Raw genomic sequence first — 15,606 nt, 5'->3', positions numbered from 1 at the left:
CGGTTGGCGCTTCCTCCCTCTGCTCAGGACCGATGGGGCCCGCCGCGCTCAGGGCCGGGACCCGGGCCGGGCGCGGGGGCGGGGCGTCGGGCGCGCGGGGGGCGGGGCGTCGGGCGCGCGCCTGCCCTGCGCGCAGACCCGCCCGGCGCGGGGGGGCGGGGCCGCTATATTACGTGCGCGGCGCCGCGGCGAGAGGACGTTGCGTGCTCGCTCGCGCCAGGCGAGTCTCGGCGTCTCCCTCGCGAACTCCGTGAAAGGAATTGGCGCCGTTCGACACCAGGCGGGTCCGCTCTGCAGCAGGAACCCACGTCCAGCCGCAGCCGCCACCCGCGCCGAGGAGCAGCCGCCGCCAGTGCCGAGGAGGAGCGAGTCTGAGCAGCGCCAGCGTGAACGGGGCCCTCACCATGAGTTCCTCGCCTGTGAATGTAAAGAAGCTGAAGGTCTCGGAGCTGAAGGAGGAGCTCAAGAAGCGGCGCCTCTCCGACAAGGGCCTCAAGGCCGACCTCATGGAGCGGCTCCAGGCCGCGCTGGACAGCGAGGAGGCCGGCGGCCGCCCCGCCATGGAGCCCGGGAACGGCAGCCTCGACCTGGGCGGGGACTCCGCCGGGCGCTCGGGAGCAGGCCTCGAACAGGAGGCCGCGGCCGGCGGCGACGAGGAGGAGGAGGAGGAGGAAGAGGAGGAGGGGATCGCCGCCCTGGATGGCGAACAGATGGAGATCGGGGAGGAGAACGGCGCCGCGGGGGCGGCCGACGCGGGCCCGATGGAGGAGGAGGAGGCCGCCTCGGAGGACGAGAACGGCGACGACCAGGGCTTCCAGGAGGGGGAGGATGAGCTCGGCGACGAGGAGGAAGGCGCGGGCGACGAGAACGGGCACGGGGAGCAGCAGGCTCAACCGCCGGCGACGCCGCAGCAACAGCCCCAGCAGCAGCGCGGGGCCGCCAAGGAGGCCGCGGGCAAGAGCAGCGGCCCCACCTCGCTGTTCGCGGTCACGGTGGCGCCGCCCGGGGCCAGCCAGGGCCCGCAGCAGTCGGGAGGTGAGCGGGCGGGGGCGGCGGTCGCCGCGGGGCGGGCGGCGGGTGGGGGTTGCGTTGTAACGTCGCGCGGCGGGAGGCCGGCGCGGGCGGGGGGGAGGCGGGGGCGGGGGGGGCCGCGGGGAATCCCGGATTAGCCGGGAGGCCTAGGGATCGGTGTGTGCGACGGGGGTGGCAGCGCCTCCATTATGTGGCTCGAGAGGCGGGGGAGCTGCAGCTGCCGCGGGGGCGGGGGGGGTGCCCCGTCGGCCGGCGGTGGCGCCGCCGCGCTGCGTGCGCGCGGTGCGGGCACATGTCCCGGGGGGAGGGGAGCGTCCCGAGGGCCCGGGTTGGGCGCGCTTTGGCGGCGCTGGGCCGCGGTATTGTGCGCGGCGCGTGGGGGCTCGGTGTGACGTCACTTCCGGCGGGAGGGGCGCGCGGGGCGGAAAGTGAGTACAATGCGGCCGCGGGGCGCGCGGGCCCGGGCGGGGGAGGGGCTGCGGGGCGGGCGCGTCCCCTCCCCCGGCCGGAGCGCTCTGTCGGGTGCACGTGGGCTCGGCCTGTGCGGCGCTGGTTTTCGTTAGGGTTCTCGAACCTTCGAACGGCCTGCCGAGGTCTGTGATGTCTCTCGACTGCGTCACTCACTCCAGGCCAGTTTCGAGCGGATGGTGGTTGCATTCGCGTTGGATTCGTGGATTAAAGACGCTTACAACCAGGAACAAGGAAATGCCGGGCTGTTTTGAGCCTCAAAACCCAAGGGCTGTGTGTGTGGCCTTGGGGCTCGGCCTCCTGAATTCGGGGTGTTGTGTGTTGTAGGCGACGGCAAAAGCGAGCAGAAAGGCGGAGACAAAAAGCGAGGAGTGAAGCGCCCGCGGGAAGACCACGGCCGTGGCTACTTTGAGTACATTGAGGAGAACAAGTACAGCAGGTAGAGGACCCCCCCCCCCCCCGAAGGGCCGGGCCAGCCCGCCGCCCGCTCCGCGCGTGTCCTGGGGGAAAGGCTGTACCGGAGCCCCTGTTGTCTTTCAGAGCCAAGTCCCCGCAGCCGCCCGTGGAGGAGGAAGATGAGCACTTCGATGACACGGTGGTTTGTCTTGACACTTGTAAGTGAAGCTGCGGCGCCCCCTCCTCCCCCAATGTTCAAATGTGGTTTCGGTTTGAAATGTTAGGAAACTTAGTAGTACATTGAGCTTAAGTGCAGAAAATTTAACGGGGAAATGGAAACAGGTTTTTAAAGGCAGGAAGATGATTTATCCGGTAGCTTAAATATTTGGTATAACATCAGCTGTATTGATAATTACACAGGCTCTAAGCAATTTGGTAATACTTTTATGTTACCTGAAAGTTCTTTGTAGGAATGTAAAGTTAATGCCAACTTTTGACTAGCTAACTAATGGAAACTTGTAAGGCTTCCTCAATAAAGTAATTTCATCTTTTTTGGACTCACCTTACGTGAGCTATTTGGATTAGTTACGTATTTATTAATGGCTTTTCCCGTTAGCACACAAGTGTATTCCCTATTCTAAAAGATTGTAATATTACTTTCTCAATAACTGCTCTTTTGTTCTCAATTCCAGTTCAGTAGCTGCTGCTTTAACATAAGTTGATTTCTTCCAAAGACCTGGGGCAGCAGCAGTGGCCTATCACTGGGCCACTAGCTCTCTTCACCAGCGAATGGTATCAATGGCAGCGCTGTAAATACTGCTCCTTTACCCAGTTGGGTTGCAGTTGAGTAGGAGGAAGTATTAGTATTGCAAACCTCTCAATGGCCATGGCTGTTAGAGTTGTAATTTTTATTTACGAAGAGATTTGTTGATTTAGTATTTGGTCAGTTCTTATCAGTTCTTTCAGTGATAGAACAAAGGGTAGAAATAATTGCTTGAAAAATAAGAGGTAAGGTGTCAATCTGCCCTGTAGAGCCTGGGGAGTTGAAGCTTAGATTCTAGTGTTTTTGAATACAGATTGTTTTTTTATTCAGATATGTCAGAGTGTTAATATAAAACTCTTGATTTCTTGTTGAGTATCCTTTACAAGTAGTTAAGATAGTGGAGTCTTTTAAAAGAAAACTACATGGAAAAGTAGTCAGGTGGATGTTTTCTAAATTCGGTTTCTTAAATATAAAGTATTAGGTATTGGCAAGATAAATGAAGCAATAATTCAAGAAGGTAATACTACTACTATAAAGTAGACAGACTTGTAACTGGTCACCTAGGAATATCAATTTGTTAAGTGCAATATTGGGTTCATTCTATCAATGATGGTCGGGAATTTTAAGAGCAAAGCTAATGTAAGGGGAATTCCAAACTACGTAGATTTAATTTTTTCTCACCAATAAAAACTTTTTAAGGAAACAGCTTTCTAACTTCAGCTCTCCCTCAGAAGTGCATGTTAATGAGCCACTGACCCATAGGTAGCGAGCTAGGTTAAAGACGTTCTGGATTTGGATAATCTCGGAAGTGGGTAACCCCCATTGTGTTGAACAGGCAAGCACAAGGAAAGGAGACCTACAGCGCTATAATAGTTACAGCATTAGACAACTGGGTTTGTGTTTGTAGATTGAGGCTGCCTTCACAAGTTTTAGAAAAGAATTTAGGATCTAGAGTCCCTGGTGTTTTAAAAATAGAAAGTACAGGATCAGCAGCTCATACAATACTTGGTCATGGCCTGTCAGTTCTGTTGTGGCACTGGTAAATTCTACCTGGTTCTGGCATGCTTCACTTTGATTTCCTGCTATCCTCTACTGCTTGCCTCTAAATCAAGGTAAAGAGCAGAGCAGGTATGTATTAATGTCACATTGTCTTATTTTATATACTTAAAATACACATTGGACCTTGGTGTTTCTTAGTTTTATAGGTAGTTTACACTTCAGTACATAATTTGGGAAGTGACTTGGTGGGAGTGGGGCTTAAAATTGAAAATTTAACAGCATGTAAAAGTGTCCTATGTAGCATTTAGACACACGTGCAGAAATTTAATAACCAAGTTTTGTCTACATAGCAAATATGTTTACATTTGATGTGAAAAGAAATAATATGGTATTGATATAATTACAGATAATTGTGATCTGCATTTTAAAATATCAAGAGATCGCCTCAGTGCTTCTTCCCTTACTATGGAGAGTTTTGCTTTTCTTTGGGCTGGAGGAAGGGCTTCTTACGGTGTGTCAAAAGGCAAAGTCTGCTTTGAAATGAAGGTAAATATAATTTGTGTTTTGTTTTTTAAGAACCTTTGTGAGTTTCCATTTACCTGGCACTATTGGGTATCAGTAGAACTTTTTATTTTTGGAAAGTTTCTATGAATTAGAAGAGGGATAGAAACCTTTTGTAATAGTTGAACATGTTGGATCTGAATTTGTGGTACACAGCCAGCCCCTTTATTATTAAAATGCACTCTTTTTAATCAGGCACTTGAAAAGACCCACCAAGGGTTTAAAAATAATTAGACTCTTGATTTTGTTCCAGAGAAAAAATGTTAAATATGTGCTTTAATTGTTGTAGGTTGAATATTGAGAATATGTAATTTTTAAACATTAACTGTTCTTTTAAATGTGATTCAACCAAGTACTTAAATCTTTTCAAGTTATAAGCCCTTATCAATTCTTTAAGTTCTTGAGTGGGTGACTTTGTATTAGCAGCCAGAGCAGAGTTATCCCATGGAATGAAATAAGCCAGGTTTCAAGGGTTTATTTATCTTTTGGCTGATAGTTAAATCATTTATGATTTGACTTTCAGGTTACAGAGAAGATCCCAGTAAGGCATTTATATACAAAAGATATTGACATCCATGAAGTTCGGATTGGCTGGTCTCTAACCACCAGTGGAATGCTACTTGGTAAAGTTTCTATTTGAGTCCTGTGTACTCAGTGTTTAGGGTCTGATTTTAGTAGTTAGAGTAGAAGGCATTCCAAATATTTTGCTTGTTTTTGTCCAATTCTGTTAATATTTTAAATTAGATAACATTAGCATGTAGTAGGCATAGGCTAAATTTTAGTTTTTGTTCTTTTATGACCAATAATATTTAAGATAGAATGTTACCCACGTTATGCAATTCTTAAACTAGTTATATAACCCATTTAACTCTACATCTAGTATAAAGTCAGTGTATGTGAAAGAATATTTAGTATATGCTCATTTTTTTAAAACCTTACATCACGAATACTAAAATATATGGGCATTAAGCTGTTTTGAAAAAAATCAGCTTCATGGTAGTTTATTATTATTTTTAGGAGAAGAAGAGTTTTCTTATGGGTATTCTCTAAAAGGAATAAAAACATGCAACTGTGAGACTGAAGATTATGGAGAGAAGTTTGATGAAAATGATGTGATTACATGTTTTGCTGTAAGTCATAGCCAATTTTTTTGTGTGTAAATAGCAAGTTATATGCTGGGAATTTTTTTTTTTTTAAACTGTGTTAATATCAACATTCACTACTAACTGATAAAAGTACTTAAGTCGACCTGAAAATCTAGTCTTACCTTCTTCTAAGGCAGTATTGTTTCTGCTTTTGGATATAGATTGAACCTAAATAGTATTTCCATAGGATAACGGTCACTCATTTGAAAGTTGAAGTTTCTTAGAAGTTTTACAGGAAGCAGATTAAAACTTAATCTCTCTCCCTCCCTCCCCCTCTATTAACAGAACTTTGAAAGTGATGAAGTAGAACTCTCCTATGCAAAGAATGGACAAGACCTTGGTGTTGCCTTCAAAATCAGTAAGGAAATTCTTGCTGATCGGCCACTCTTCCCACATGTTCTCTGCCACAACTGTGCTGTTGAATTCAATTTTGGTCAGAAGGAAAAGCCATATTTTCCCATACCTGAAGACTATACTTTGATTCAGAATGTCCCCCTGGAGGACCGAGTTAGAGGTCCAAAGGGGCCTGAAGAGAAGAAAGATTGTGAAGTAAGTGACCTTTTTAGAAAGCATTTGAGCACTGCTTTTGTTTGGGCAAAAATGACATTTAGAAGAGTTAGGTGATTGGTGTTTTTCATTTACTTTATGCCATTCCTGTAATTTTTCTCTAAGTAGCTATCTTCTCTTCTTTATGTGGAGTGTTAAATTTTCCACAAATTACTTTGTTATAGTGCTATGAAAATTCAGCTATTTAAAGTGGGTTTTGTGCATTAAAATATATTTTAAATTTATTAGGTGGCTTCTGATGATTAGACAGTGAAATAACATTTCTTTCCATTGTAGGTGGTTATGATGATCGGCTTGCCAGGAGCTGGGAAAACTACCTGGGTTACTAAACATGCAGCAGAAAATCCTGGTAAATACAACATTCTTGGAACGAATACCATAATGGATAAAATGATGGTAAGTAGAATGTTTAGTGCATGATCTCAGCATTTTAAAAAGACCCGAAGGTATTCTGAGTAATCCTTCTGCCTACTGTCCTTATCCATTTGTGATAGTATTTGAGAGGGGAGTTTGGGGAAAGTGAAATTGGTTATTTAAATGTGGGCTCTTTATCTGTAAGGTAAACTGCTTTCCAAATTCTAGGCTTCATTGTCTTTTCTAAGGAATTTTAAGTTCTTACCATCCAACAGCTACAAAGATGAATAACATGGGGTGTTAGTACATGCTAGTGACCCTTTTTATTATAGCAATAGTGGGAAAAGGTAATTATTTAAATTTTTAAACTGTTGCCTGTTTTCCGTATGTAGGAAAGATTTAAGCTGATGCTTAGCTTAAGATTCACAAGCTCAAAGGAAACTTCTCACTTTTACAAACAGGTAGCAGGCTTTAAGAAGCAAATGGCAGATACGGGAAAACTGAACACACTGTTGCAGAGAGCTCCACAGTGTCTTGGAAAGTTTATTGAGATTGCTGCTCGTAAGAAACGAAATTTTATTCTGGACCAGGTAAGCTCTGTAGCTTTGAAGTTGAGAAAAGTAACTGAAAATTGGGTTTGTGTAGAATTAATAAACAACTTTTTGTTTGTTTTTAAGACAAATGTGTCTGCTGCTGCCCAGAGGAGAAAAATGTGCCTGTTCGCGGGCTTCCAGCGGAAAGCTGTTGTCGTTTGCCCAAAGGATGAAGACTATAAGCAGAGAACACAGAAGAAAGCAGAAGTAGAGGGCAAAGACCTACCAGAACATGCAGTTCTCAAAATGAAAGGCATGGAATTTTATTCTCTTGTCACAGTAAATCTCTTTCTGTGATTTATGTCTGTAAACTTAGTTTCTTCTAGAAATACTGTTCCTGGAGTTACATTAACTCTTTGTAAATGAGTATGTTTGGCTTATTTCCACTTTTAGGAAAACGTGTTAGTAAACCAGGAAGTTACTGTAGTGTGTGTTGAAGAACTTTAAGCCATTCAAGAATTGGAGCTTTAAGGATTGTGGGATTGTGAATGTGTGTTAATCTGACTTTATTCCTTGTAGGAAACTTTACACTGCCAGAGGTAGCTGAGTGCTTTGATGAGATAACCTATGTGGAACTTCAGAAGGAGGAGGCCCAAAAACTTTTGAAGCAATATAAGGAAGAGAGCAAAAAGGCTCTTCACCCCGAAAAGAAACAGAAGAGCAATAAAAATAAGAGTGGCAAGAACCAGTTTAACAGAGGTGGTGGCCACAGAGGACGTGGCGGATTCAATATGCGTGGTGGAAATTTCAGAGGAGGAGGCAAGTGAACATTCAGTAGTCTATGTGATTGGAAATTGAAACAAGTGAAAATCTTCTAATTTGGGTCTACATGTTATTTAGCTGAATTTAACACAGGAAATTTGATCCTCATTGATCATAGCTCCTCTAGTTTAAAGTTTTGATGTGATTTGGTAGGATACACACCTAGGTTATGTCAGCGGTTAAACATTACCTTCACCTTTAAACATTTATTTTTCCCCAGAAGAACCCTAAGTCATATGTGTAAAGGAGGCGCAACACACTAATCTAAAATACCTCTTGTTTTTTAGCTCCTGGGAATCGTGGTGGATATAACAGGAGGGGCAACATGCCACAGAGAGGTGGTGGCGGAGGCGGAAGTGGTGGAATTGGCTATCCATACCCACGTGGCCCTGTTTTTAGCAGCCGAGGTGGCTATTCAAACAGAGGAGGGAACTACAACAGAGGTGGAATGCCCAACAGAGGGAACTACAACCAGGTAATGATTTATGATCCTGATGCCCTGATCCCTAATTGTCTGTATAAATTAGTCTAAAAAGAGTAAGCTTGTGTTGCATAGCCTCTGTAAGAGTTGTGGGAACACAGTGTAAATGCATTGACATAAGGAAAATTAGTCACGGCAGTAAGATGAGTCCACTTAATTAAATTTGATTTTCAGGTACGCTAATTAGCAACTATCCCATTTCTATGCTGTGCTCCCTCATGCTTCCCATGTACAAACCTAAGAAGTGGTTGTGCTCTGAGTTCTTAAAGATTTTTCTTTTTCTTCCATTTTAGAACTTCAGAGGACGAGGAAACAATCGAGGCTATAAAAATCAATCTCAGGGCTACAACCAGTGGCAGCAGGGTGTAAGTAATCTCTTATGTGCTTAGTACATTAAGTTGTATTTTTTCATAAGAATCATTCTTCAAAAAGATCTTATCCAGGGATTGAAGTGTTTGTAAGTGTTACAGGGCAAGGAGTGAATTTTGTTGCAGTCGTAGCCATAATCTTATCTTTTGAAGGTAAAATAGGTTGATGTTTGATGTAACTTAATATTTTTTTAATTAGTAGTATTTAATGTATATGGTTCTTTTTTACTACTAGCTTTAATTGTATAAACTAACCAAGTCCTGATGTGTTTCCTTTTGTAATGTGTTTATTGATGATGATAATGGGATATTAATACTAACTGAATGTGGTTTGATAGAAATCAGAGGTATGACAGGTATAAATTTGTTTCCAGCAATTACTCTGAATTAGATTCATTGTCATTTCCTAAAAGCAGTTTGAGTGGCTTATTGATGTTTTTTCTTTAAAAAAAAATTTTCTCTTACAGCAATTCTGGGGTCAGAAGCCATGGAGTCAGCATTATCACCAAGGATATTATTGAATACCCAAATAAAACGAACTGATACATATTTCTCCAAAACCTTCACAAGAAGTCGACTGTTTTCTTTAGTAGGCTAACTTTTTAAACATTCCACAAGAGGAAGTGCCTGCGGGTTCCTTTTTTAGAAGCTTTGTGGGTTGATTTTTTTTCTTTTCTTTTTTGTACATTTTTAATTGCAGTTTTAAAGTGAATCGTAAGAGAACCTCAGCATTGTGCACGATAAGAGAATGTGTCAGTATTTCAGGGTTCTACATTTTATCTGTAAAATGTGACTTTTTTTTTATCACAACAAAAGTAAAATGTTGCTTTGTACCTGGTGTCTTTTATTAAGAATTTACTCCCCCCATTTCTCAGAGATAACAGTCGGGAGTCATTGTCACAATATAATAGAAATGTTAGCAACCAGATTCATGGAAGGGCCAAGTGGTCCTCATGAATTGCATAAGACTCTGTACTGCTCATATTACACTCCATCCTCTCTGTAGTTTGCTGAATAGTGGAGGGGGTTTGCTAAACAGTAGTTTCTGGCAATAACTGGGAAGGCTTTTTCTTTTTAAGTAACATTGGAATTGGCATAATTGAATGAAGATACAACTTGGAACCAAGATAGAGAAGATGGAGTGTATGTAGAAGGGCTGTTAAAAATGTAAAACTTGGTTGTATTATTTGTGGAGGCTCAAACTTGTGAAGGTTAAATACCATAATTTTCCATTTGTTCTGCATTTTGATTCTGAAAAGAAAGCTGGCTTTGCCCATTTCTTATTAAAAAAACTTGTTGTAAATCCAGTTGTCTAATGGGATCTATATGAAGTTAGCTATGTCTGTATGCCCTTCTCCCACAAAATACTGTATAACTAGTGTGCTTGTAGTAGTTAACTCCACCATCTTTGTAAGCTAATGCAATTGTGAGTCACCCATTTATATCTTAATTTTTAATCATGTCAGTTCTTGAATGGGTATCTCCTTAGCCTGCTGATTTCTTTTTTCTTTCTAAAGAAAGTGGGTGGAGAAATTAATTTAGACGTTTGTTTGCAATAAAAAGAATTCATTTTACTCTCGTTTTGGGATTCTCGCCATCAAGGTTCAAAATCCCTTTTTAAAACTCCCAAGAGGAGAAAACCTAAGTGTGTGCTCTCTGGACAGCTTATTCTTTACTCTGTACTTGGAACATTTAGGTTTTAAAAACTTAAATGTATATTGACAATTGATCTGAATTGTGAAGTAAAGTTGAATTCTTCCCTTCCCCTCCCCCATAGATGACTTAACATTAAATGAGGGGAAAAGGTAATGGCTGGGAGAAGTTAACACTCAGTTTATCATCTTACAAAATGCTAATGGCTGTCCTCAACTGATATTTTATATACATATGTAATACATGAAACTCTGGGAACAGATGCTTTTAGAAGCCATCATGCAAGCCAGTCATTGATTTCACTACTACACAACACTGCTAACTTAACTGTAGCTATGTGATAACAGTAGATCCCCTAACTGTAATTTTATTGGGTTTGCACAGAACACTTAATCTTCTAAAGGACCCTCACTAATGTGAAGTGAGGAATCAGGAGTCAAACTGTAGAACTAAAGCTTCAGTCTAGTGTTTTGTTGGTATTTTAGGTTGCTTCTGGTAAGTTTAGGTTTGTCTATATTTGATTGCTTAGATTTGTTTTAGCTGCTTCAAATCAGATTTTTAACTTAACTACTAGGATTTTTTTTTTTTCTACAAGCTGAGCTGGAGTTGAGTTGTAGATGTTGGTGTAGGTAGCTTCAGTTGATAAATTTGTGGAACAGGGCTAATGTTACAATCACCATAAGAATACTTAACAGAACAAGCACAAGGTAGCGTCTCAAGGGCTTTTGTCCTTTCAGCAATTAGCGTGCTGCTGGCAGTCACTAGCATGAGCTACTTTGCAGTACATATTATTACTAGGATTGCATAGACTTAATTTAAACCAAGGGGGCAAAATTCAAACTTTGTTGCTAATCAATGTTTAGATACTCTAAATATCTAGGTGCCTTTAAAAAATCTTAAATATACCTTATAGTTAAATATTGCTTACTAAGAATTCCATATTCTAATAATTGCAGTGGAAGAATAATGGCCAAATGACAGACACTATTTGATAGACTTAAGGAGTCTCAAGATCAGAATTAATAGTAATGTCTATGGTTATATTAAAAGAAATAATCTTAGAAAGTACATAAAAAATTCAGAACAGGGAGAGCACTAAATAGCAAGCAAAAGGGAGGAAAATGCCAAGTTTAGCAGAGTAAGATCTGTGAGTGAGAAACTTGGCTTATTCACTCCTCCCCTTACCTACCTCTCCTGGCAAGCAAAACAAAAACAAGAGGTACAGTACTGAACAAATGTCCCAACTATACCTAGGGAACACTCACCTGTGAGATCGCTATTGGGGTGCTTTTCACTAGTAAGTTACGCAGATGCTGAGTCAAGAGTTGGATCGGATTGATCAACTACCGTAGTATTAAAACCATTAACAACATAAAGAGGTTAATCGAGAAAAAATTGCACGATAGAAAAGAAGTAATGTGAACTGACATGCCTTAGTTCTCTGTTGCTGGTAGGTTACATCTTGTCACAGGATCTAGCCTTTGATGGAGGCTCTGACTCTGACCTAGGAGGCTGAGACCAGCTTCTGGCAGTAAGAAGCCATAATAAACCCACAAAACAATAAGTTCTCATTTGCCTACGGTACATCCTGTCTGAAAATGAGAACTATGAAACTAGAGATCCTAAGCACTAGCAACAAGGTATTTAAAGCATCTTTTAAAGACATTTTTCTTAGAAAAAGTACTTAAAAGTTTTCCAGGAGAGGTAATAGTATGTTTTTCACCTATCTGGGAGCTTACATTCATGAACAGTCTATTCTGTATTTAATATTTGACTCAGTTGTGGGAATTAAATGTAAATTAGCTTTTAATCCTAGGATCATTTTTATAATAGGTCCCATTGCACAAATGAAAAAGATGAAATATTTTAGCAGTTTTTAGGTAGTGACATCTCAGATAAAGGTCTGATGGTCAGTTTACAGGAGTACATTTGATGTTTGTAAAAAGCCAAACCAGATCCATTTCCATCCTTTAAAGTTAGTTTCTCATGCACATCTTAAAAACAACATAAATTTCCATAATTTCCTTCACATAACTATAGAATGTCTCTGAAAAAAATGGATGGAACTTCTCTACTGTCCAACCCTCCAGAATAGTCCTGAAATATTCTGGGAAGATGAACACGATATTCTCAAGCCATTTTATCCCTAAAATTCTTGAAATGCTTTGAGTCTGACTCATTATTTCTGGGGCTTTGAGGAAAACTGGGTTTAAGTTTTAACATTTTAGTAAATAGTTAAGAGTACGTTATGGCCTGGCGATCCATTAAGTTTTAAGGGGCTGTTAGTGCTTTGAGTAAGAATCCGTCAATGCCTTGGCTCTAAACAGCAATTTGCATTAATTATGTAAACCAGAGTCTCTTCAAATCATTAATTGCTACATTTAATCTAAAAATAAAACTGAATACCCTTTTGATATGGAGAAGAGCCTTTTCCTTTGGGTAATTTTTAAAATTGAATTTTCTTACTGGCCCAGTCATTACTCCATTTCCACACTGAAACATGCAGATGGTAGGGTTAGCCAGTTTAGCATTTGAGATTTTTTTTTTAGGTTAATACTGTTACCACAGGTACATGAAAACCTTTAGGTAGGTGGGAATGGCTAACAAAGATTACTATGCACTTACACGAAAGATATACTCTCACCTCCTATCCAATTGACTACAAGTATAGGTGGTTGAATATGTTTAATTTGCCCAAGGAACTATAAGGGTTAGTAGATTGGAGATAGGGGAGAAATGTTAACCTATAGTTTACTCAAAGAATGTAAATACCTTGTGTGATTAAGTTGGAAAGTGCTGTCCATGTGGAAAGCCAAATTCAGTTTTTTCAGCATTGTGTAGATCGGTGATTTTAGGTGATTGCAGATCCAGTATTAGGGGAACGAATGGTGCAGGTAACTGATAGGCCAGAACACCCGTAATCACTGCTTGGTTAGGTTGGACAAGGAACTTGACCATGTGTTTAATCTGTAATTACCTAGTTATTACTTAGGAATATTATTGTTTTCCTCCCTTTTCATGCCAGGAGTCACCGTTAACTTGCAACTTGACAAGGAACAGGGGTTTTACTTTTGACAAAGCTGGATCTGTGGTATGAGTAACTATACTCTAGTCAAGCAATGAGGTAATGACATTCGAGACAAATGGAGAAATGCAAGAAGATTCCGCTCCTTATTGTGGCTGTGGCACAGCAGTTACTCCTGAGTGTCCAGCTCGAGTGCCTGCAAACTGGAGGAATGCAGGGATTATAGGCTAGAGAGGCTGACATAGCATCCAGCTGATACACACAGCTATTTGTGGCATGTTCTTTCCTGCTGTTCCTTTTAACAGTCCGCGATCGCCCAGGAGGTAAAATTAGTTTTGTCCAGTAAACTTATGCTTTTGCCAAGCCCTTGAGAAGCATTGCCACAAATTACTGCCAGCCAGAAAATTTTTAGGTAAAAACAGTATAGACATCTAACTTGAGTGGCACAAGCTTTAAGATGTTAAGGCATCTAGAGAGGAGATGAGATAAGACCAATACTTCAGATTGATTGGGGCTTATGTAAGTGGCAACTAACAGGTTAATTTTTTAAGGTAGCTATTAAGGTGTTTCATAACAGTTAAGGGAGATAGAGGAGTCCTGGTCAAGTACAATATAAAAGGTTCCAACTTCACTATTTTTTTCTTTTAAGTAATAAAACAAATGTGCTGATTTAAATTTCATCTCCTTTTCCTTAGTCTGTCCATGTGAATGTGCTGTGTGGAAGAGTAAAAGGGCCCAACTAAATCTGTTCCAGTGATTCCAATAGGTATTCCACATTAATTGCTGCTTGTACATTTAACACTTGTTACATTGAGTTTCTAGGATCACCTTAGTTAAAATTGCCCTTATTTTAAAAAGATGGGGAGGAAGGGGAAACTTGGTAAGCAGACAGGTAGGCTTTATAACGGAAAAAAAAGCTCGATTTCTCCTTCGAATACCTGAAGTGGGCAGTCCTCTTGCATAGATATTTGCAGTATATGTAAATAGAGCCCAGTCCTCTTAAGGTTAGAACCTTATTCTAATTGTTTGAATTCATTCTGTTTAACTTTTTGCAAGACATTGGTTATAATGTCCTCCATACTGGTAGACTTTAGTACTCTGATGCAAAAAAAAAAAGAATACCTGTGTTCTTAGTCTCCCCAAAACTTCCTGCATCTATACTAAATGCATAAGTACAAAAATCTAAAACAATGATTGAGATCCTTTTGGATAACAAAGTGATATTCTAGGAAGTAAATGTAAGTTATAAAGAAGGAATAAGGCCCAGGGAGCTTTGCCAGTCCAGAGTATGTCATGTCTCTTCCCTGATGTGTTTAAAGCTTGATACGGAGCTTGGAGGACATTTATTTTTCCTGCTGCGGATTCCATAATACTGTATTTTGGTGAAATGAGTGGACTTGGGTGCTATATTGATTTGAAATGTAGCTCCGGGTTTGCTCAATGAAACAGAGTTCTATTCTGTCAACTAAAAACGATCTAATGGCTTCTGAAGATCCCATAGCTCAGCTTAAAGTGAGCAGTATTGCTCAGTGTCACTGATCGCTTTCTCACAATGGAAATACTTGGGGAGAAAGTCATCATTCTAAGAAATGAAGAGGAAGGCAAAGGCAGTGGTTGAAAAGACATATTTACAGCATATTTGTAGTGCTCATGTTACAAACTTGAAAATGTAATACTTTGAGAAATGCCTTCATAAGCTTTTTGTCCCTAAAGCTTCCCTTTTAAGAGAAAATGTAGAGATGGAACTTAATGCACAAAGTATTGTGTATTTGGGTGGTAAAGGATATTGGTATATTACACTGACCTGATTGGATGACCACTGGACAATATTTTAAGATGCTTCCAAACATCCTTTATTTTGGAGGACCATTAAAATCAATTATAGCAATCGTTTTAATTTTTCTACTTTCCTCATTAAGGTTTTCTGCTTACCCAAAGCATAGTGTATATATTAACATGACTTTTAAAGGGGCGCCTTGATCCCCATCTGCAACAGATTTTTATCTAGGAATAGAAGGATTCAAACCCTATTTGATCCCTAGCTCTGTGCTGAAAAGTGCATAAACAGGAATCCTGAATTTATTATATAGACCTCCTCGCATTATATAATCGAAGCAAAGGGAAACCAGCGATGGAGTAGAGGTACGTAGACTAAAGAGATGCTTGCAAATCAAATAATGGAACTAGGGATAGTCAAAAATTCTTGTTGCCTAACTCAGTCAATATTCATTACAAGTCCAGAGAGAAGCTTGAAGTTAATTTTAATTCCCTGAGGTCCTTTTATTAAAATGTAAAATCAAGTAGTCAAAGCAAAGGGGAGGGGCGAGGGAAGGGGGAAATGCATAAAGCACTGGAAAGTTAAAGTAGGTATGAGAGATAAGCCACGAGAAGTTGTGAAAACTACTAATGACCACAATTCTATTTTAATCAGCTATTTAG

General features: G+C 41.1%; 1 protein-coding gene across 1 annotated transcript; it reads left to right on the top strand.

The window, feature by feature from the left end:
• The first annotated feature begins 210 nt into the window (after positions 1-210).
• On the top strand, positions 211-9,322 carry HNRNPU (heterogeneous nuclear ribonucleoprotein U). Its single transcript, XM_070401064.1, has 14 exons — positions 211-1,035; positions 1,828-1,939; positions 2,041-2,114; positions 4,065-4,204; positions 4,743-4,842; positions 5,237-5,349; positions 5,650-5,913; positions 6,208-6,327; positions 6,747-6,875; positions 6,963-7,131; positions 7,398-7,637; positions 7,928-8,115; positions 8,415-8,486; positions 8,957-9,322. The coding sequence occupies exons 1-14, from the start codon at positions 405-407 to the stop codon at positions 9,008-9,010; spliced, it is 2,406 nt and encodes an 801-aa protein (XP_070257165.1). The 5' UTR covers positions 211-404; the 3' UTR covers positions 9,011-9,322.
• Positions 9,323-15,606: the final 6,284 nt, after the last annotated feature.

Source organism: Myotis yumanensis, unplaced genomic scaffold, assembly GCF_028538775.1.
Source record: "Myotis yumanensis isolate MYYU_CA2020_CCGP unplaced genomic scaffold, mMyoYum1.0.hap1 SCAF_22, whole genome shotgun sequence".
Taxonomy (NCBI): Eukaryota; Metazoa; Chordata; class Mammalia; order Chiroptera; family Vespertilionidae; genus Myotis; species Myotis yumanensis.
The sequence above is the reverse complement of the archived record's forward strand: the minus strand, read 5'-3'. Positions and strand labels throughout refer to the sequence as shown.

What these genes read in the sequence shown, in the direction of transcription:
- HNRNPU (XM_070401064.1), top strand. Translation starts at nt 405, where the DNA reads ATGAGTTCCTCGCCTGTGAATGTAAAGAAGCTGAAGGTCTCGGAGCTG. An exon ending in AAGTCTGCTTTGAAATGAAG is followed by an intron (nt 4,205 to 4,742) that starts GTAAATATAATT and finishes TTTGACTTTCAG; the next exon opens with GTTACAGAGAAGATCCCAGT. An exon ending in GAAATTTTATTCTGGACCAG is followed by an intron (nt 6,876 to 6,962) that starts GTAAGCTCTGTA and finishes TTTGTTTTTAAG; the next exon opens with ACAAATGTGTCTGCTGCTGC.